At 42.3% G+C, this 23,929-nt stretch overlaps 1 protein-coding gene across 1 annotated transcript in view; it reads right to left on the reverse strand.

The window, feature by feature from the left end:
• Nucleotides 1-23,605, reverse strand: part of UPP2 (uridine phosphorylase 2) — a gene marked incomplete at both ends in the record, with an annotated part of 33,089 nt that extends 9,484 nt beyond the window's left edge. The window contains 6 exons of the mRNA XM_079781808.1: nt 2,072-2,218; nt 4,430-4,639; nt 7,607-7,721; nt 10,400-10,558; nt 16,959-17,076; nt 23,544-23,605. Of these exons, the coding sequence (XP_079637934.1) occupies nt 2,072-2,218; nt 4,430-4,639; nt 7,607-7,721; nt 10,400-10,558; nt 16,959-17,076; nt 23,544-23,605 (811 nt within the window). The remainder of the gene's footprint in view (nt 1-2,071; nt 2,219-4,429; nt 4,640-7,606; nt 7,722-10,399; nt 10,559-16,958; nt 17,077-23,543) is intronic.
• Between the last annotated feature and the right edge of the window lie 324 nt (nt 23,606-23,929).

Here is a 23,929-nt window from a genome sequence, read left to right on the forward strand (position 1 = left end):
ATAGTCAACTTAATAAAGAATACTTTACTCACTCTGCAGCTTTACTCTCTTCCATTGAAAAAAATAATAAAAAATTAAACCTAAAAGATGACTATGAAAATAATTAAAAATCAGAAAGAATAGTTATACTGACTAGTGCTCATGAAAATTACATTTTACTTCAATAAGTTTTCTTGGTGCTAATCCAAGGTTGGTGTTTCTATTGGAATAATTTCACCAAAAATAAAAGTACGTGCTGCACCCATTTGGTTTCTTAATATCATTCTCCACTAAAAGGGACAAGAACTTGCTGGAGAAATGGCTGACTCCAGACTTGAGGCAAGGAAAATGCAACCGGTGCCTCAGCATCTTGTTGTGCCTGAAAGTGAGAAAATTCTCAGGAGCTAACAGATTTATTTCAAAGGGACAAAAAAAGGGGGTGCAATAGAGGGGCCTCTTCCTGGCCAAATTTGGGGTAATTTGAGTATCAAAAAAATAATGACAGATCCGTTTGTAACACATTGAATTGAACAAAATCCACAATACAACAATGATTCATCCCAACCAAAAAGAAAAAAAAGAGATAAAGGCAGAAATGTGTGTGAGGATGTATAGCTTGTCTTAAAGAAGAATGCTAGCTAATAAACATAGGAGGAATGATGGAGTGAGAAAAACCATCATTTTGCAGCCCATGCTAAGATCATTGGGTAAAAGATGGCCAGGCTACAGGGTATTCACACAGTGCCAGATTACCTATCACCCCAGAGATTACTTGCTACTTACAAAGAGAAGACTTTAGCTTTTCAATGGAGTGAGATGGCAGTTACCACTTGAACCAAGTGATGCAACTCGAGATTACTAATAGTGGAACATCCTCACATTACATCTCCTTGATGCGGTGCAATGGAGAGTTTCCATTACTCTGAAGTGTTTTTTGCCAAACAATTGTATCTAATCAAGTCACTTGACCTCACTTCCACTTTACAAGAAAAATGCAGCCTAGTGGAGCAAGTGAAACCCCATGATGAACCACACAGGCAGATCTAGAACCTGGGATATTCTACAAGATAACAGCCTAGACTCAAAACACAAACAAACAAACAAACAAACAAAAAGAAACCTACTGTCTTGAGAAAAAAAGAAAAGTAAGGTGAATATTCTAGATGTAATAATTACAGAGATATAACAATCAAGTAATATAATGTATAAAGTTAATTTGATATTGGTTAAGGAAAAATTCTATAAAAGATACTTTTAGAAAAATTTAAATATGGGATGGATGTTAAATGATGTTATGAAACTTATTTCACGTTTTTTAGCCTTTTTTGTTTTGATATGGTATTGTGGTCATTAGGAGAATATTTTTATTCTTAGGAAATGATGCCAAGGTATAAGAATTAAGTGGCATGATGTTTGCAATTCATTTATAAACAATTCAGGAGCAAAGGCAAATAGGGGTGCTTTATATACATACACATAAATATATATGAATACTATATATATATATATATATGTATATATATATCCACACACACTTAGAGAGCATGCACAAATGTGGCAAAATATTAAAAATTATTGAATCTTGGTAAAGAGCATATAGGTATCTATTAAGCTATTCTTTCAATTTTTCTGTATTATTGAAATTTTTCAAAATAGAAAGTTGGAAAAACCAAAAATACATGTAAATTAACTTTAAAAATACACCACTACTCCACTCACATTTTGTCTTTTGGTGAACTATCTTTGAAATATGTTTTTTTGTGTCATGTCTTGATAAATTAAATTGTAATAGAAAATAGTAGCCACTACCCGGATGAAGAGAGTGGAACTTTCTGTCACATCCTAGCTACATAACCCACTAGCTGGTGACCTTGGGCAACTTGCTTTTGACCCTTAAGGCTTGGCTTCCTCATTTGCATGATGGGAATAATATCCTGCCCACTCATAAGACGTTGTGAGATAATCCATATTATAAACAATTGTAAGGCATGCATTCAACCTAAAGGCATCTATCGCTTTTTCTTCTCCTGCGGAGTGCAAGTAACTTTATAAAAGAAGAGACTTGCACCCTAGGCATTCATGAAGGACTTACCTTTCAGACCACAGAGTCTACACATGGCCGCAAACACTGTAGATTCCATCTCGATATTCCTGACACCAGCTATATATGCTCTCTTCAAGTAATCTACCTTTTTCTCTCTGGAAAAGCTACACAGGGCTCCATCCAGTCGACCCTGGCCTGAAAGAGACGGAGAGCAGTGAGCAACCTGATAAGGACAGTGGCATTGGCACCACCAAGAGGCTTGCAGTCAGCCGAGTGCTCCGCAGCTCTGGGGCCTGCGCCCAGGTAGGATAAACCCACCGTTCGAGTCTTCCTATCACTGGACCGGGAGCAAGGCTGTGCCCGACTCCAGAGTCTCCTATGTGGAGAGTAGTCTCCACAGTGCTGAGGGCCCCGGCTCTGGGCAGGTGGCTATTGATTGGCCACGGCAGCCAGCACTGTGCCCAGGGATAATGGAATTAGAAAATCATCATTTTGTAATGCAGGCTAAAATCATTGGGTAAAAGAGAGTTGGGTTACAAGATATTCACGTAGTGCCAAATTGTCACCCCAGAGATTACTTGCTCCTTTCAAAGAGGAAACATTGAACCGGAGGGTCACTGAGAGATCTGCCCTTTGAGGAAAATCTCGGGTTGGCTCCCGTGACTGGGGGATGGCCCGGGGCCAGGTGCTGGGGGAGAAGAGACGTCAAACCTTAGTGATGCTCTGAGCTCCTTGAGGAGCAGGACTATGGTTTGGACACTGCAACTCTCCATCTACCCATCGTGACAATGGTACCAATGTGTCCACCTTCTTCTCTGCCACACAGCTCTCAGCTGCCTGCCACCCCTGGTGATCACCTTTTCCCTCCTATGATGCTCTCAGTGTTCATTTACCACTTACTCTCACTTGTATCAATTAGTGGGGCTGGAAAGAGGTAGAAAAAATTCTGATGCTCTAACTCCTCCTCCACCCTGCAGGCTCTGGGAACAGACTTCTCCCCAGCACACGCCCAAGGATGGCCTGGGTTGGAGCAGGGAGGCCACCAGCACTCTGTCACCATCATTATTTGCACAGTCCTCTTTTTGGCTTCCTTTCCTCCCTTTTAATCTTTCAGGCTACTTCCACCCTGGCTGTCCGCTTCCCCTTGCTCCCTCCTCCTTAAGGCTGCCTGCCAACCCCTCTAGTGTTATTGAAGCCAATTCCAACTCAGATGTCCTCGAAGCCAAGCAGGTGGTGTCAGCGAGGTCTGCAGGACCTGAAGGGAGCAGCCTCCCTCCCCTCATTGAATGTAGCCCTGGGTGTCGGCCGGGCTTGCCAGGCTGCTGTGCATTATTTAAAATTTTTTAATGCTATGTTATTTCAAGGAGCCCAAACTATGGATTTTCATGTGATATTTCAAGAAACTATAAATGTTGGCAAAATAATTCACATTTTAAAAATTCTGTGCAGACCAAAGAAAATAGGGGCTCCAACAGGCTGTCATTTGTAAGATCTGCCTTTTACCCACCCTTGACCCTCCCAATGAAGCAGCCAGCAGTCTCTGACAGAGAGTTTCAACCCTATCACACCCAACATGCCTCCTGTTTTATAATAATAGGTTATAAAATAAAATGTTACTAACCTGAAGTAACATTTACAGATACTATAGCCTATATCCATACATAATTTTAAAATTGTAATATAATAGCCTAAGTTTGATCCAAAGAAAAATAATTAAAAATGAAATAATGTGTACTTTGGTGAACACACTAAAACACAACCACACTATAATTTTTCTAGAACGCCCTCCAAGGAATGGTTCCACCCCTGGTTAGAGTCTTTCTTCTGGAACGAGCAGGGTCTGCCTTTGACACTTTATTCTCCTGGCTTCTCATTCCTTGTTACAAAAGCTACTTAGCAGTCACCTTTGATTTGTTCCTCAACTTGATTTGGGAACCACTTTGTCGCTGAGAGAAAAAAGGATAACTTCGGTACCACCCATCCCTTTGGAATTCCTCCCCTAAATATTTTCTGGGTCCCACTCTTTCCTGAGCACCAGGTCCCTTTGCGCTGTAGGTGATCATACCCCAAATGGCAGAAACACGGAATCAGCATATTCCCCTTCTCCCAGACTCATCAATTGAAATTAAAGGCATTAACAGAGAGAGAATTTTACTAACATCATTAATTGCATTTTAGTATTCAGTTTGTTCTTGGAGGATTAAACCCCCTCTCAATACATCGTCACTCTGGGTGTTTCTCTGCTGCTCATTATATTCTCACGTTCCTCTGCTACAGGAAGTTAAAAAGGCTGTTTCAGTCCCTTTTTAAATCCCCAACTTTTACATTTCTAAAGTGAAGGTTTTAATATAAATTATGGGTTTGAATAACAAAGAGTTGCTTTCACAATTTATAAATTCTTCTCACCTTCATAAAAATCATAGGTACACATCGTATGTCCAATGAGGGTTGGGAAGTTGGGAATTTCTCTGCTGCAGTTGAATAGTTCCTCCGCCAGTTCCTTGTCAAGTTCAGTACTTCGGGTGACAATGTTGTCCAAGATAACTTGTTCAAATCTGGGCTTGAAGAAGGAGTCCACAGCTGTGTCTGTTATTACAACAGACCCCGGTGCGACCCCTGGGATGCGGGAATAAATGAGTGGTTACTTTGACACAGAGTATGTAATCAATTCTGCCAACATTAATTAATGCTAGTTGCTAATGATTCTCCCTCTTTCCATCCTTTAAATTATTTTTTTTTTCCAAATGCAATTAAATAATAACATTCAGAACAGGCATTTGCATGTCCTGTCTTCCCGGATTCACATTTACAATGTGATGGGGTTTAGATTTCAAGACAAACATGACTCTTGGACATGCAAATTAGCATTGGCCTTCAGGCTCAAATTTGAATAAATTAGGTCAGGAATAAAGTAAATGAGCCTGCCAGCAAGTAGCTTTCCTAAAATGATGTGACTACTTTATATTTAATCTTCTCTGCATCTCCTTGATTACTGTAATTTCTTTGCATCTATATCCCCCTTCCTTCTGATTCTCCTCACATCACCCCTCCTCCCCTCTCTGACCCCATGTAAATTAGGCCTCCTGGCTGACCTTCCAGGGCTACAAAGTCTGGCTTGCTCATGGGCTTTAGTAACTAAGTCACAGGGACTTGAGAAACCGTTTTCTGGACTGTTCTTCTCCCTGCTGGAATGCTCTTTTGTCCTCCCCACACCTTTTCATCAGACTAACACCAACTCATTCTTCAGGCGTAGGCTTAAGTCACTTCCTTCAAAATGTCTGAATTCAGGAGGGGGGACAGGGGGATAAAAAGGCAGCGTAGGTAGGTGACAGTAAGTTTCCTCAGGGCCAGCTTTTGACCTAGTTTTTGACCCATTCTGATTTCTATTTTGAGCCAAAATAAGGGACTATACACTGGCAGTGCCCTAGACTCCTGTTCTAACATTCATCTCACTTTTTGTACTCATTTATTTGCCTATGGCCCTGATTAAACATAAGCTCTATAAAGTCAAGAGCATTGTTCACTGTTGTCTCCCCAGTTCTAGCATTATGCCTATTGCATTATAGATACTCAATAAAAATGTATCAAATGAGTGAATGCTTCCATAGAAATGCCATAGGGCAGACATCTGCAAACTACAATCCATGGGCCAAATTCAGACTGTTTTTGTAAGTAAAGTTTTCTTGGACCACAGCCACATTCGTTCATTACATGTTGTCTATCGTTGCTTCCATACTACAAAGCCTTAAATACTTACTATCTGGCCTTTTATAGAGCACAGCCATATCCTTCTGGGTTTTTGTAAATTTCAGTATTGATCAACATGGGGTTAATTTAGGAGATCCACCCAGGGACCCAAGGTGGGCTCTGATGAGTGAGCCTTGGTGGGTCAGACACTTTTTAAATAAGTCAAACAAGTGGCTCCTTGAATTATTTGAATAGAAATAGGAATCCTATCTAATAAAAAGGGAATATGCTAATTGACTGCTATGCCCTCAAAGATGGTGGCACCCACAGCCACAAGATGGCGGCACCCAGTTCCCTCAGCCCCACCGGGGTGGCAGGCGCGCAGCAAGGCTGGGCCCGCCCCTAGGTGGGCCTGGCCGCTCCGCATACCTGCCTCCGGAGTCCCCCAGTCCTCTCAGCCCCCAGCCGCCCAGGGCCGGCCCGAGGTGCAGGCAAGCCTCAGATGGTGACTTCCCAGCTGACCAGGGCCGCCTGAAGCTCAGGTAACCAGGGCCAGCTGAAGCTTGCACTGCCGGCAGTGGCAGCAGCAGAGGTGTGATGGGGTGTTACCTTTCCCTGATTGCTGGGTTGCCTCCTGCCCCTGAGGGCTCCCAGACTGTGAGAGGGGGCAGGCCGGGCTGAGGGACCCCCCCCTCCTGTGCATGAATTTTTATGCACCGGGCCTCTAGTAAGAAAATGATTGAGAAGTTGAAAATGTGAGCATCAAAATGATGTCTTGCTAATATTTAGATGTGTTAGGACGTGTGTATCCTAGTTAAGATCTTTCAGAGGCCAAAAGAAAGGCATCCAGAAGGATATCTCATCTAGCACTGATGCTAACCTTCTCCTCTGTCGGGGTGGACATCTACAGAAGTCCTTTTACATTAGTCCCATCTCTGAACGCCTCGGGTGGACTTTATTCCTGGACCACAGTTGTAGCAAGAGCTCAGTGTTTCTAAATATGTCTGTTTCTGGGGAAGCATGGCCCAGCTACCTGAAGCTCCATGATCCTGGACAAGTCATTCTCTAGTTTTTTGTTTGAGGATTTCGAAAGGTCCATTCTTGCTCCAAAAATGTGTAGATCTCAGACAAAAATCTCAGTCCTTTTTAGAATTTTCATTCAGCCCTGTCACTCTGTCAACCAAATGTTCCAGTTACAATGCTCTGTCTGTATTTGCACATGGCGACATAGTAAAATGACCCCTCACATGATCTGCTCCTGAAGAACAGGTTGAAAAAATAACTTGAGCTCAGCTCAAGGTGGAAGCATAAAGAAGGCCCTGCCCAGAGGCCTGACCAGCCAGGAGGCAGGGAGAGGGGAAGTTCTGGAAAACCTGAGGAAGCTCTAGCTGGCCCTTCCCTAAGGGCCCAGCGTGGTCTGTTCTGGTGTGTTGACGAGGAAAAGAAACAGCCAAGAAAAAGGATGCAGTCACCAACATGAGCTAAAAACAATGTTTTCCTATGAAGTGTGCTTACTTCGCTGACAAATAAGGCAATTAGGAGTGATTGTTTCTTTTTACCTGAAAGCACTTGTTTCTGTCACTTATGAAATCTCTACACCTCAAAATTTACTATAGCCCTCAAAACTTTCTCTTATCCTGGAAACAAATTCCATAGCAATTCTTCCACTCTTCCCCATAACAACACCCTAGTCCACTCCAGTTTTCTATGGAGAGAGAAAAAAGGAAGATAAAAAGAAAGTATTTCTTTAATTTCGTTAAATGTCCTCAAGCTGAGCTTCCCGACACTCCTTAGCCCATCTGGATTTCTGCTGGGTTCGGGAATGTTGGTGTGTTTTGGTGGCTGCTTTGCATGGAACAACCCCTGGGATTTAACAGTAGAAATCAAACATCTCACCTATTCCCCCCGATGTGCCCATTCTGATAATGGTGACATCACAGCACTGGGCATGGTGCAGTAATTTGATGAGTTCATGCAGCATGATGGAAATGGAGGGGATCCCCATGCCATGCTGTTGAGAGAAAGAGAACGTCACTCTACATCTCGCAAACTGATATATGCACAGGACATATTTTCTTTCTTCATTACAAGTTAACAGCCCTCAGAGAAATTTACATAATCATCATGACTTTGCCGAAGCTGGGGAGACTGTAAGTCAGCTCTAAGTGACGTCTACATGACACGCTGATAGATGTGCCCATCTGCGAGGACCAGCGAGAGGCAGCTCCCTGCCAGTTAAGCTGGGAGCAGCCTGGTCATCGGGAGCTGAAGGAAGGGGCCCACGAGGGCACGGTGAACTGGTGTCAGGGCAGTGCCACTGGGCTCTTTCCACTGAGCCTGCGAAATAGAGTTTTTTCCCAAGATTGACTTGATATCGAGGAAATACAAACTTGGCTGCCAGGTGATCAGTCCCTTTCCACCACACTAAGCGAAGTTATAAATCCGCGGCATTGCTCTCAGGTGGCCTTGCTCGTTTGCTGCTAATTCTGTGTGAGCTCTGGAACATACGGAACAGACACGTGGGTTCCATCCAGATCCAACGATGCAGAGTGGACAGTGAATGTGCAGGTGAGGGTAAATTGCGACAGGTCACAACCATACTGGTAATCCCGCTGTGCCTCAGCTTTTGGAATGGGACAGTCAGTGTCACCAGAAGAGGGGTCAACAAGAGGATTTGGCAATTCCTGGTGATCAATATTTTCTAATAACTCTCCAGAACGATCCTTCATGTGGAATTTGTAGTGGCTGGAGCTGAGTTCGGAATCAGAGGCCATTTTATGCCCAGCCTAGCATCAGAGGGTCATGTGTGTCCTAGTTCTACCCTTGGGCACAGAGACTTGGTGTGCTGGAAGCACCAGGGTCATCTTGGCAGCAGGTGAGGTCTGCCGCTAATTGTCTCCGTAGCAAATCAGGAAAACCCCTGCAGCCTGGACCGTGGTGTCCTCACCTGAGTTCCCTCCCTCTCGTCATCAAGAATATGAAACTCTGACAAATTTGAGCCTCTGAGGTTCCCATATTCGGTTTCCATGGAATATGTCCTGACTTCCAAAAGCATTGTAAGTCTCCTGGAGACATGAGTCAAACCTGAATTAATTTGTGTGTCCAAGATGAACACGTTTGGGCTTTGGCACCGACTCTGCCGCTAAAGAGCAAACTCTCTAAATCTCATTTGCTCAGCTGTACATTAAGCAATGAACCATTAGTTGATCTATTAGGTTCCTTCTAAATCAGATACGTGATAGGTTTGTAATGATCACTTATTATGTGACATGGTAGTAAAATGACAAATGGGCTTGTGAGTTTCTTCTAAAGTCTCTCTCTCTCTCTCTCTCTCTCTCTCTCTCTCTCTCTCTCACACACACACACACACACACACACACACACCCATCAGCTGCTGGAAAGACTTTTCAAAGAAAGGGTCTACGTTGGAAATATTGTGTATGCCTAGTGAGGACCATTTCTTAATTGCCTGACCTCTGGGCATGATCCGTATTTCAGCTCTTTTTTCCTGACCAGACCACAAGATCCATTTACTGCTGTTTTTATATCTCATTCTTAAGTTTTACTGCTTGTTTACAATAATTTCACAGTTTTAGAAACCTTATTTTTTGTGCAAGAAAAAAAATACAGTTGTAGTCTAAATGTCAAACAAAAGTTAGTAAGACAAAATTTGCCTAGATCAAACAATACTGAGTTTCCTTCCAATGTAGATATTGTATAGTTGTTGAATGAACAAATGAAGTGATTCTCTCATTTGAGCCCAAAGCAAGTTGAGGCATTCTTGACCCAGACGGGAGATCAACTTAGAGGCCCCCTGGGCGTTGGGTAATTTTCCCTTCTTTACTCCAGGCTTCCAGCCACGGTCATCCACCCCTCCCTCACCAGGTACTTAGAGTAATCAAGGGTTGCTGGCTCTTCCCTGGTGCAGGAGTCACATATGATTCAGCTCCTTGGAATGTCACACTCTGCAGAGGCCGCTTCCTCGTTCCCTAGCCTGGCTCTGCCCTTTATGAGGACTGTAGTGTCCAGCCATGTGACACTCCTGAGCTATTGTTCCAGAATACAGGCCTATGGCAGAGACACACTTAGAAAAGCAAACTCCATGCACACACATATCCGCTGCCCTCTGGGGGTGCTACCCTGAGTCCCGGAGGGAAGGGGTCCATGTGTTCCTTAAAACTGCAAATCAGTCCACTTCCATTTTGTCTTAGGACACTGTATGTCCATAGCTGTCAGCGTCCTCTAAATACAGGAGAGCAATTCACCCCAGCTCTGTGGAAACACATCCCCAGCTTTTCAGCCGGCTTATTGCAGTGCTAGACAGCAGCCTTTGGCAATCGTGAAAATTGGCCCCTGTATACTTAAAGCTCAACATTCCCAAAGCTGGAGAAGGGACAGAGGAGAGGAAATTACTGGTGGCTTAATCGGTCACAAACTAAAGAAAGGAAGTGTGCTTTGAGGGTTTCCCCCCTGTAATGTGAGTAGCTAAGTGGTAACTAATAAACTAAAGTGACACCGAATGCTATGTTCTGCCCCTGGGACTTTTTCCAGCAAAGAATGTCACACCTGGAAACTTAATTTAATTGTGTGAGAAGGCAAAGCAGGAGGGGAAAAGAACCCCAGTAACAGAAGCTCCCTTTCTTTTTGCGAGCCCTGATGGCTACCAGAGTGCAGGCATGGGGTACTTACGCTGATGGAGAGCACGGGACCGATTTTGTACATACAGTATCTGTCCGTCCCGGCACAGATGTCCTTTACGTCCTCTCCGCGGTCCTGCAACCTGAGCTCCTTATGCATAAACAGTGCAAATGCTTTCATTCTGTTGGGGCTCCCACCAACGCAGACAAACTGTTAATAAAAAGTAGCAATCACCTGCCTTAATGCCTGGGATCAGAACCGAGGGGCAGCTTTCAACGTTAATGACTTTATTTTTTAGTAACTCGCTTAAGAGTATGTGTCGATGTCATGGCTTATGTTCATGAGTTAACTAATTTGCATCATTGACCTGTAAATAAGACACACAGTTTGCTATGCTTAATTAGTAACGAAAAAGACCATCACAAAATCAAAGCAAGTGTTGCTTTTGTTCAAGTCGCTGTTTCCTGGTGTTTTAGTTCACAGGGAACATGAGCGAGATCCTCAGGTGGCATCAGCAGCCTCCTGTTGGGCGTTAGCAGGCTGAATGCTTGGTGAGTAAATACTGAGCATGGGGGAATGCAAGTCACATAGCAAAAGGGGAACTATGAGGTTTAGATATGTTTCTTCATCCCACATCCCCCGTCAGAAGTTTTTGTTATAAGATGTGCTACGTTAACTCACAGCTTTACAAAAATAATCACATCAATAACTTCCCAACTTCTCACTCAGAAGAAATTCTCCTGGAACAAGCCTTATTGTGGACTGGAAATCTCACTACAGCATTTCATCAGCTCCAATAATTTGGTTTTGATTTATTCACTTTTTAACATCGCTGACATTACGACAGGCATGGCAGTCAAGAGTATCACATCTAATAAAATGTGGTTATGGAACTGTCTTGGAGGCGCTTGTGCAATAGCCTATTAGGGGTCCATGAGGGATGGGAGAGGTGGATGTGGGAGAGGATCGGAATGGCCTCCCAGCCGCACGGATGAGCTGCCAGCACGGTGGGTACCAGGGGTCAGCAGTGGGGAGGATGCGCAGCAGCAGGTGTCAGAGGCCCGAGGAAGCACAGCCATCAGGGCATCTAAGCTAAGCAGGGAGGTGCACAGAGCCTGCAGAAGCTCAGTCACAGATAAGGCAGCACAGCGGTGAAGGGCCTGCCCTTGGAGATAAATCTGGCTTTGCACCCAAACCCCATCACTGACTGAGCAACTTGCTTAGTGTTACCCATGCCATCTCTGTGTGCCTCAGATTGTCATCTCCAACGTAGAAAACACGGTACCCTGTGGATGGTTTTGTAAGGAGAAAATAGGATCAACCAAAGCCAGGTGCCTTCTGAGCATTCGACAGATGAAGTAGTATTTGTCATATCGTGTAGCAGTTTCCCGGCCCTGCTCTTGAGCTGGCTTATTGTTTGTGTATTGCAGAACTTAGTGCCAAAGAAGCTGGTTCAAGTCCAGCGAGAAAAGGGCAGTTGGTGGTGCCTGACTGATGTGGGCAGCACGAGGCAGAGAGGATGAGAAGGATTACTGGTGAGGTCACGCGCAGGGAGAAAGAATATCTGTCCGAGGAAACACCGAACTGAGGTTGTAGAGTAGGCACCCCCATTCACAAATGATTTACTGTGACTATTGGGTGGTCTGGTTACATGGTGTGTTCTGTTTCCATTTAGCAATATTCCAATTTCAACGATGGGATGTAATTATCCTTTTATCCGCCCTCTGCTTCTCTTCTATCCTCATTTTTGTCTTTTTTGTGGCTTCTGATGAGTTTCCCTGATGGGGCTTACAGTTGGTGATGAACTGCAGTGGAAGTGAGCCGTACAGGCTGGGTAGCAAAGAGAGTAAGACCATGGTCTAAAGTGAGTTTTTAAGTTATTATTGATTACTTATAAAAATTTTTCCCTCTGTTGGTATGGACAATTAAGACTTAGCTCAAGTTCTAAGTACAAAGATGGTGTGTGTGTGTGTGTGTGTGTGTGTGTGTGTGTGTGTGTGTGTTTTCCAAAATACAGTAGTTTGAAAATAACCTCATTGTGTGGTGCCAGTGAATGTAAATTACAACTATTCAGATTGACCATAAAACCAAAAACAGATGTTAGAATAGCTTACAGTTTGAATTCTTCTTTGAACTCTAGATATTGCTGTAATCAACAGGAATTTCTGAATGCTTCTAGTGACATAAAGATGATAGGTATAGACAGAGCATTTTCATTCTTGAAGTCTTACCCTTAAATCAGACGTACTAAATATCACCCCCAGCCACAATTTTAAGTCTGGCTACCTTAATGATAAGTAAAATATGACTGAGGACCACCAACCAGCACTGACCTTAAGAGACGCTTACTGTGATTTATGTCCAAATGAAATTATTGTTTGTCCTGGTTTTAACAAAGAAGATAAAAGTGTATTGGAAGAAGTCTGAAGCATTACAAAAATGTGTTAAGTACTTTGCTATAGGCTGCCAGTATTAACTCACTTTCAAATATGCCTACTGGCCCTAACTGGTTTGGCTCAGTGGATAGAGCGTTGGCCTGCAGACTCAAGGGTCCCAGGTTCAATTCCGGTCAAGGGCATGTACTTTGGTTGCGGGCACATACCCAGTGGGGAGTGTGCAGGAGGCAGCTGATCGATGTTTCTCTCTCATCGATGTTTCTAACTTTCTATCCCTCTCCCTTCCTCTCTGTAAAATATCAATAAAATATATTTTAAAAAATATGCCTACTGTCTCAAAAGACTTACCTTTGCCATGTTGTTATTAACCTGGTCCTATTGCAGCTTGGGTATAATGTATGTTTACAAAGGAGTATAAACACTTTAAAAATGTGTATTATAGAGTGTTATAGGGTAATTCTTTTTTATGTTGCTTAAAATTTTTAGGGAGAGATTAGAGGTTATGATAGTAATTTTATAAAAGACATATTGGAGGTTGAGTTTGAGTAGATAAGGTCTAATGCTCCTTCACTATATTTTTAAATTTTGATGCATTCCAGTCAGTATGACAAAGTCACCAAAGCTGTTTCTCCTTCTTTCTGGGAATACAACTAAACTCTACTGCCCAGCCTCCTTTCCAAATAGATAAGGCCATCTTCCTCAGTTCAGCCACTAGAATGTGAGCAAAAGTGATGGGTGCCACTTCCAGTCCTAGTCCATAGAAATCTCCCATTGGTGATCCTACAGATTGTCTTCTCCCGTCTGCTGGATGGGTGTTGACACACAGAGAAAATTTGCAATTCACTGCTCAAAGGTGACAGAGCATCAAGATGGAAGGAGCCTGGGTCCCTGAGTCATCAGTTGAAGGAAAGCCACGTATCAACTGGGAACACCCATTTTTTTGTACTTGATATAAATAAGAAGTAAACTTACATTGTGCTAAGCCACTGATATTTTGCAGTCCCAGCTAATGAAAGCTTAAAAAATATAGTAAGAAAATAGGAATAATTGTCAAAATCTTTAAGGTTGAAGTTTTATACACCCACACTTCTCCTTTCCTTGGAAGATAATGCTTTAATAATGAAGATCATCTCTGTGAAGGCAAGCCTGAGTTTTCAGGTTCTGATGGATTATGCTCTCTCTTCTTAGCTAAGATTGCTGCCCTGGAGTTAACAAGAACCAAGAAATTGAACCTAGCATGTTCTCATTCAAAGATAAGAATGTGGCTGAAAAAAGGGCAAGTTTCTGAAAAAACATCTGTAAATATAAATCAGACTTTATCTGCTGCCTCTAAAAGAATCCTAGCATAGGTTAAAGAGCCAGTCCTGATTATTTAGAACTACTTCCCAATCTACACACACACTTTTCCCCACTATCCATCACAATGGGCCAATCAATAGAGTTGTCCTCTGGTAGGACAAAGCAGGTTCTAAACCAGAGTATGCCTTTTTATTCAAAAGAAAATCTACTGAAGGGGGTGACGCCAGGTGAAGAGTGAGTTTTTAAGGTTGGACAGTGGTTCTGACAGATGGAGCCTGAGAATAAGTGCTGATGAAAATCTAGTCAGGTGGAACAGCAAAGGCCTGTTTCCTGGGATTGTAACAAAGATGAGGCAACTCTGTGTGTGTGTGTGTGTGTGTGTGTGTGTGTGTGTGTGTGAGAGAGAGAGAGAGAGAGAGAGAGAGAGAGAGAGAGGAGAGAGAGAGAAATTTATGTTTTAGACATTATTTTCATGTCTAAAACAAAGCTTTCCACCCCAATGATTTCCCAGAAACTAACATTTAGAGCACCACAATGCAGTGCCTTTTTTTTTTCAAATAGAGAAGAGCCATTACTTTTTTCATCAGAGAAACCTAAGGTTTAATCTCAGCGCTTTCACTTACCAGCTGTGTTATGCCTATGACAGTTATAGCTAGCTAGATGATAGATATAGGTATATATAGATAGAGATTTATGTACAGACATATAGATGTAGTGCTATAACATATTTATAATAATACATTTATAATATATGTACAGGTATATATGTTATAACACTACATATATGTTTGAGCCTCAGTTTTCTCATCTGTATAATGAGGATAATAACAATGATCTTAGTAGCTATGGGGTTCAGATGATATACCATACTCATATGCCTAATACAGAGTCTGATGCATGGAAAGTACTCCATAAATGGTAGATGAGAGACAGATACCTAGGTATGTAGATAATAGAAAACTTCCTGTCTCAAAAATCTATCTTGAGTCTTTCTAATTTATTCATTAGATGTGTACCATAGTTTATTAATTATGATGAGTCTTTTAATTAATTGGAATTATCCCCAAATAATGGTCCTGGGAACATCACTGTGAGGCATGAACATCAAATCTAACATTTGAATTCAGGTAGTCTGGTCAATGAGTATCGTAGATAGCCTTTATCAATGATTCTTGGAGCATAATCATCAGAAACATCAGTAGGGAGAGATGTTACATTGAGAAGATGAAGCTAATATGGAGAGAAGCCTCTAAAAGGCTAGGAGCAGCAGACTGACGGGAGTAGGGAAGGGGGTGGGTCATGTCATACCAGCCCACACCCTCAAAACATTGTGCCCTAGGAGAGATGGGAAGGGAGGAAGCATTTAGCTCGCTCTGCTAATGAATATCATAGGTTTATTTCTTATCTTTATCCTTTCCTTTCTTCTTCCTTTCATTTCTTCCCTCCCTGCCTCCCTCCCTCCCTCCTTCACTCCCTCCCTCCCTCCCTTCCTTCCTTCCTTCTTTCTTTCCTTTCTTTCTTTTCCCTCTTCCTTATCCCCTCCTTCTCCTCCTAGCCTCCTTTCTTCAATGCCCCCTCCCAATTAGTGGACTATTCTCAGTTACTGTGATTCAAATAATCCACCTAGTGCAGTGGGTAAGAACCTTGGGAAAGCGTGGTCCAAGTCCTAGCTCTGCCACTGGATGTTGTACCTTGTTAACCTCCTTTGACTTTCCTGAACTCAATTTCCTTGTTTTATGGAGGAAATAAATAAATATCTGCTACCCTGCCTAAAAGGGCTAATGTAAAGATTAAGTGAGACAGTGGATGTGAAAGGTTTTTTGCTTGTTTGTTTGTTCTTGTAATTGCTAAAGAAGTGAGTAAAAGTTAGATGAAAACTGCATGATTCTCTCCTGGTGGGACTGTGAATAGGTAGAAGCCTTTTGAAAAACAAAAATTCTTTTAAAAGTGTATTCCCTTTTACCACTTAAGTGAATAATTCCAAGCAAATAGATTTAAATATGAAAAAGTTTCAGGTCCAAAAATATGCATTTCAATGGTGTTTATAATAGAAAATACTTTTACATAAAGGTCAAAAGTAGACTATATAATGTGTGGCTCAGTCACTTGACATCCATAAACAATGTGTGTCTAAGAAAATGACATAATATGGGGGAAATGTTAATTACATAAAGTAAAGTAAAAAATTTAGGATGCAATTATATAATTCCAACTATTTTAAAATCTATTTATTAAAAAGGATTGGGGGAAAAGAAAATAGGTTGATGTCTATGTTTAGGTGGTAGGAGTTTTTTAAGGTGTATTTTTAAAAATTATTGGTTTTTTTTATATTTTCCCAATTTTAAATAATGGACATGAACTGCTTTTATTACACACATATATATTTAAGGTAAAGTAAATATTAGAGAAGTACAATTTCCCTAGCAATATTCCATAAACAATTTTCTCATAACATTTCTTATGAAATAATAAAAATCTTAATAATATGAAATATTGAGTAATAGTTCTTTTCAAGATAGCATTGTTAATTTTGTTGAGTTATGCCATGATTTAATAAAATGTGAATTAGTGAAGTTCAGCTATTAATGTAGATGTTAAACAGTGAACTGAATCATAATGAATTCTCAGCACCCAGCAGTATTGTCAATAAAATGGTATTTATCTCTAGGAACTAGAGCAGCCCAATAATCATGCATGTATTAGATTTAGTTTGGGAACCTTGATGTCTTGTTGGAATGGAAACAATTGTTTGAGATATATACATTCCAAATTGCTTCAGAGAATGAACATCAGTTCCTAGTGGGACCTCTGACATTTCACTAGCTGAATGAGTAAAGTTTATGACGAGAAAATAAAAAAATATATGTCAGCAGGGGAAACACGATAGTTTTTCCTAAAGTTAGAAATACTTTTACCTTTACATCCCCAAACATTGCTGGTAGGTTGTGTGTTTTTGTTCCTAAATCCAAGTGATAGAGAATGTCTTCATCCATAGAATCCAGGTAAGGATTTTTAACATGAACAAAACATTTTCTGGGAAAAATAATATAAAAAAGATGTGAAGAAATTTAGAGAGAAAGCCTATGATAACCCCTAGCCTGAATATTGGACACAAACTTTCATTTAGGATTAAATGATTTATCATGAAGCAAATATTATTATGATATTATAATAAAAACAGCAGCACCAATAATTAATAATAATAATGGCTAATATTTTCTGTGCACACAGGCATAGCCTTAAGCATGAAAATTGCACACTGCCATAAAAACTATGTACAGTTTTAATTCCATAAACATTCTATTAGGTAAGCAATACTAACAAATGCAATTTACAAATGAAGGAGCCAAGACTTGCAGAAGTTGAGAAACTTGAGCAAGATTTTACAACCAGTAGATTACAGAACAGTCTTTTCCACCCAGGTCTGTCTGGCCCTGATGGTCCTTTTCTTTCTTTGCATGGGAGGCTGTATACCATATGCTATTGGGATCTGTAGTCAGATTGCCTGGGTTCCACCACCAGTTCAACCATATATGTACTCATTGTGCAGCCTTGGGTAAGCTATTTTATCTTTGTTCTTTGAAAGTTTCCTCATCTGTAAAGTGGGTATAGTGAAAATAATAACTGTTTTGCAAGATTGCCCTGAGGCCTATATGAGCCTAGCTGGGCTACTGTCCTTCCTCTCTCTCATAAAATAACTAGTGGCCCGGTTCACGAAATTCATGCACGGGGTGGGGGTGTCCCTCAGCCCGGCCTGCACCCTCTCCAATCTGGGACCCCTCGAAGGATGTCCTACTGCCAGTTGACAGGGATCAGGCCTAAATTGGCAGTCAGACATCCCTCTCAAAATCCGGGACTGCTGGCTCCTAACTGCTCACCTGCCTGCCTGCCTGCCTGATTGCCCCTAACCACTCTGCCTGCCGGCCTGCTTGCCCCCAAATTCCCCCCTGCCAGCCTGATCACTCCCAACTGCCCCCGCTGCCAGACTGATCACCCCCAACTGCCCCCCGTGCCAGTGTGCTCACCCCCAACTGCCCCCCCTGCTGGCCTGCTCGCCCCCACCTTCCCTCCCCACTGGCCTGCTCGCCCCCAACTGCCACCCTGCTGGCCTGCTCACTCGAAACTGCCCCCCCCCGCTGTCCTGATCACCTCCAACTGACCCCCACTGACATCCTGCTCGCCCCCAACTGGCCCCCCTGCTGGTCTGCTTACCCCCCACCAGCCCTGCCCCCCACCAGCCTGATCACTCACAACTGCTGTCCCATCCTGGCCTGATCACCCACAACTGCCCTCCCCTCTTGGCCTCTAACTGCCTCTACCTCGGCCCCACCACTATGGCTTTGTCCAGAAGAATGTCCAGAAGGTGTCCTGGAAGGTCTCCCAGTCTAATTAGCATTTTATTAGTATAGATAGAGGCCTGGTGCATGGGTGGGGGCCAGCTGGTTTGCCCTGAAAGGTGTCCCGGATCAGGGTGGGGTTCCCTTGGGGTGTGGGGTGGCCTGGGTGAGGGGCTGATGGCTGTTTGCAGGCTGGCCAAGTCCCCCAGCGGGGACCCTCACCCCATATTATAATTAATATAAGAGAATATAGTTAATTAATCTGTGGCCAGCCTGGGTGAGGAGCTGAGGGCTGTTTGCAGGCTGGCCATGCCCTCCGGTGATCCAGGCTCCCAGCCCCTCCTTTTTTTCTTTTCTTTCTTTTTTTTTTTTCAGCGCCTCCTTGACCGGAGGCCAGGGCCGGCCAGGGTGGGTGGGAAGCTTGGCTTCCTCCATCGCCGGGGGCAACCCAAGCCTCCTGCTCATTCCAGCTCTGTGGCGCCTCCATCTTAGTTGGGTTAATTTGCATACTTGCTCCTGATTGGCTGGTGGGCATGGCTGGTGGGTGTAGCAGAGGTACAGTCAATTTACATGTTTCTCTTTTATTAATGTAGATGCAAGATGGTGAGCTGACTGCTGCTGTAGGAATGACCTTAATTCCATTTAATTCATATTTATAAGGCACATCATCTTCAGTCTTTGGTATTATAGTAGTGATTACATACAACTTTAATCATTAGTGATAATCATTACCCAATACCACTACAGGTCAAGTTGTCTCTACCAAGAACTATCTGACTTCTTTGCTCTATGTTCCTTCCATTTCCCAGTAAATGCCTCTACACATTTTAACAAAACTCTTGCGTTTTTCTATATTTCCAATGATGTTTGCTCATTAAAAAATAGTTTAAAAACACTGGTGCCCAGGACCCACTGAATTTAGACTCTGAAAAATATTTTTGAAATCTTCCCAAGTGAGCTGGTGTTCAACCCAAGTTGAGAATCCCTCTTTAGGCCTTTGTTCCTGAAGCATCCTTCCCCTTTCCCTCCATTGTTCACATGTCAGAATCCTATTCATTCCTCAAGGTCAAATTTAAATATCACCTCCCCCTGGAAGGCTTTTCCAAGCATCTTCCCTCCCCAGTCAGTATGAATTCCCACCCCACACTGTGCTCCTAAAGCATGTACTGTATTTCATGTTAAGGCTGATAGATGGCACTTCAAGGGTTAAATTTTTGTCTCTACAGAAAAATTGTGAATTTTCTCATGCAAGCTGTCTCATATATCTTTTTTTAATCCCCAAGTCTTAACAAATTTTATTTGTTAAGTTAAATTTAACGTTCGGGAAGTGGAACAGAATACTATTAATTTTCCGCTCAAAAACACTTAGGGTAACAAATTCTTAATTAGTTAGTGGATCATGGCTGGTTTTAAAAAATAAAGCATTCCATGAGGTTAGTACACTTTACTACTTCAGAACAAACCTCAAAGCCCCCAAGCAAAAGGACACCTCCTTTCCTCTCCTGATGACAGGCAAGAGGACATGCACCAGTGATCCCTTGTTGGAAAAAGTGTGTCAATTCACCAGCAGCATTGCCATGGAGGCTTGTTAGAAATGCAAAATCGCAGGCCCCACGCAGGACCTCCTGAATCAAAATCTGCCTGTAAACAACTCCTATGTGACTTCTGTGCACATTACAGTTTGAGAAACATGCCATCCACTTTCTCTTCCAACTTCTCTCACTTTTCTGCTTGACTCTGCCAAACTGCTTTCCCTCTCTGCAGTTTCTCCTTTGGAGTCCCAGCTGACTCTATAAATCCTTACCCTAGAAGAGAGTGTCATTCATCTACTTCAGTGATTTCAAATTCTAACTCCATAGCAGAATCACGTGGGGTGCTTTAAAAAGCACCGGTACCTGAGCCCACACCTAGAAATTCTGATTTATATTGTCAAGAAGATACGGGCCTTGGTATTTTTAAAATCACTGATGTATTCCAGCTTTCCTATCTTCAAAAAGACAAACAAACAACTCAAACCATTAACTATATTCTCTTGTCTACACTAATAAAAGAGAAAAATGCTAATTGACCATATCTCCGCTATGCCCACAGCCAATCAGGAGTGATATGCAAATTAACCCAACAAAGATGGCGGGTAAATTTGCATACGCAGGTGGCGCAGGCAGTGCCCTATGCCGCCAGCGGGATCCAAGCCGCAGTCAGGGACCCGGGCAGGTGGGGCAGCGCCCAACGCTGCCTGCCCGGGTCCAAGCTGTGATTGCGATGGCGGCTTGAGCCCGGGCAGGTAGCAGGGGCAGCGCAGGATGCTGCCTGCCCAGGTCCAAGCCACCCCGCCGCCTGCACAGGTCCAAGCCACCCTGTGATCACAGGGCAAAGAGCCCAGGCTGAGCCGCCCTGCGATCATGGGGCCAACAGGCCAGGCAGAGCCTGGCCAACCCGCCCCACAATCCCAGGCGAAGAAGCCACTCCACTGACCAACCTGCGCTAGGGACCTGTTCGGGCACGTGGTGTGGAGTCCAGGGCCTCTAGCCTGTAGCCATGGGAAGTCTCCCTCCCCCCAGAGTTAGGAGCACCAGCCCAGGTCTACCCAGCGGCGTGGTCCTGACTGTGGGGGTGAGTTTCTGCAGGCTGGGGTTTGATCCCCATGAATTAGCAGTAGGAGACCAGTGCCTTTGTTATTGCTGTGTGTCCGGGTTTTAATTGGACAAATGCCCGGCGGTCCTGGTGGCCAGCTTAGCAAAATCTTTTAGGAGGATAATTCGGTTTCCTCAAATTCCCTCAGCCCCTACTCACTCCTCTGTAAAGGCACAGAACAAGTGAGGCCCTTAAATAAAAATCAGAGGTCTCCAGCAACAGTGGGCCTCTCTCATTACAGTCATTTGGACTGGATGGCATTTGAGTATTTATCTAGGCACCATGACAGAGAAACACAAGCTCAAGTCATGATCTCTGCCCTTAAAAAATTCACAATCTTATTAGAGTGAGTGGATGATAAAAGCGCAGTAATAACATCAGAATGTAAGGCAACAATACAGATAGGAACAGAGGCAATTGCTAGGATGATTTTCCAATAATTAGTACAAAGAGTATGTGCTATGAATTAAATAAAAAAATATATGTGTGGAAGTAGCTGCTTCATGAGTATGGCATCCCTTCCTATTTTAAAGGAAGCTGAGTTCCACGTGAACTGTGTACTATGCTATGATATCTGAGGCACAGGACAAGGGAGGCCCTAAGTGTACTATGCTTTGATATTTGAGTCATTCTTTATTGTTCAATGTAATTTATTTCTGTACGCCTCCGTTTTGTAATAGTTAAATTACTAGAATAATACATCTTGCTATAAAATATTACTAGAAGATCAAATGATCAAGTGACATTTATTATTATTTCCTATAAATGAACACAATCTCTGGTATGCTAAAGTGATAGGTATAGAAATATTCAGATAGAGAGACCTACAGGCTTGATTACAAGTGAGGCTTACTATCACAACCCAAATTTATTGCTTAAAAAAAAAAGCAGGGAGCCAACTAGAAACTAAACCAAATATAAGCCCTTGAAGGGAAAATGTAAATTGGATAAGCTTTGCTATTACAAGAGCAAGAAGAAAAAATTCAGATGCAAGAATGAAAACCACATTGCATCCACTCTAAGTAGCTGTTAAAGAAAAAGAATGGTATACTATGAAAATACTTAATACAGATTGTAAAGACATTTGTTCAAAGAGGATTTCCTAGAGTAGGTGATATTTCAGTTAATTTTTTTAAATGTTAAGAGGTTAGCTAGATAAGAAAAAAGTGTAGGGGTCCCGAATTGCAGAGGGTGCAAGCAGGGCTGAGGGAACCACCCCCCTCCGGGCACGAATTTCGTGCACTGGGCCTCTAGTATTAATTATAATAGTCCTGCTAATTCATCAGGACTATTCATTATAATAATCCAGTTCATTATTTAGTTTTCCTTGATGGTCTGTTTCAATAGCTAATGATCCCTTGGTCAAAGAATTGGGTGAGGAGCATGTCTATAGAAGGTTTGTATCCCTTTGGGCTCACCAAAAGCACTTCTAAGATGTTCCCTCTATTACTTGCCAAAGGAAAGATTAATTTGTGGTATTATGCCAAATTCAACCCAGTATGATTCTGGCAATTGCAATAGTTCAATCTTTCCAAAATATGTAATTTTTACTAAGTAGACTGTATGTACTATTTGATTCTCAACCTTGTTTTGTGTTTTCTTTCCTTTCTCTAAAATGTGGGCCAAAGGTGGTATTGGGAATATATTCTTTTAGCAAGCCATGAGATAGCATGGTCAGTATTAGACACTGGTAACCAGAGAAAAGTGCTGGCTGAGAAGAAGTCTTTCTATTTACCACTACCTTCATCTTCAGAATTTTCCCTTTTCTCTTTCCTTGGCATTCCTGAGCAAATGAACGTGGTAGGAGACTACTTTTGTCTGGGATGGGTAAATGGAACATTTTCTGGAACAATGACATGATGGAGGCTCTAAGCAAGGCATCTGATACAACTTGGTGAGGGAATGCACAAAAATTCCTTAAGCCTCCTAAAGATTAATGCTCATTATGTTCTGTGAACCTGGGGCAAGAATTGGAGCTAAATTTGCAGACAGTTTTGGCAGATTTATGTCTACCCGTGAGATGAAGAACATACATGGAATTTTAGAAGTGAATTCTATGTAAAGTCTATCTCAAAGCGTATGGAATCACTTCATAATATGCTGCAGCACAGTTAAATCCCCCTTAGGCACAGGGAGGCCCCTTAAATCATTTCTCAGATATTTCAGCCCATGGTCCTGGAATTAAAGGCTGAACTGCAGGCTGAACTTTGAATGTGTTCACTCATGCAGATTGGTTAATCTTTTGCATGTTTTTTGGCTTTGCTTTCTTTTTCTTTTATTTTTTTAAAGGAGAGAGATATAATTGACACATTGCTCCACTTTCTTAGATGAGCCAAATTCCCCCAAGAATCAAGGAATGAAAATATCACTAAGAAGACAATTTGCATTGTATTTATTTTGTTTTGTATTATGAGCTAAGTTCCAACTATATCATCTCTAAACGTAAGACATTTACATAATGATAGAGGTTGATCTTCTGAACATTTAATATAAAATCCAAAGAACATCCATCTAATCAAAATTACTTACCCAACATATGTATTCTGGTCAGATCTCATGGGTTTATTGGAAGCAGGTAAAATCGAAGCCATACTTTGTAGTGTGTGAATAGTCACTCTTCAGCTGATGTCAGGGAAGAAATATATAGTCAGCTGCTATTAAATTATAGGTGAATCATAATAGTTCAACTCCAAGTTGGAATGACAGCCTCCCTTAAAACTTATGTTTTCTTCTGAAATCAATAATGGACCTTTATTCTTAGAATAACTCCTGACCAATTCAAAAAACATCCTCCTTGACCTGGCCTTTTATACTACAGCCCCACTCTCATGGCAGCTCTTCGCTAAGAAGATCAGCCCCCTTTGAAGGTGTGGCGTCCCAGCGCTCTGACGAGGTTGGTTAGCTTGCTCAGAGGT

This window comes from Cnephaeus nilssonii (genome assembly GCF_951640355.1).
Source record: "Cnephaeus nilssonii genome assembly, chromosome: 10".
NCBI lineage: Eukaryota > Metazoa > Chordata > Mammalia > Chiroptera > Vespertilionidae > Cnephaeus > Cnephaeus nilssonii.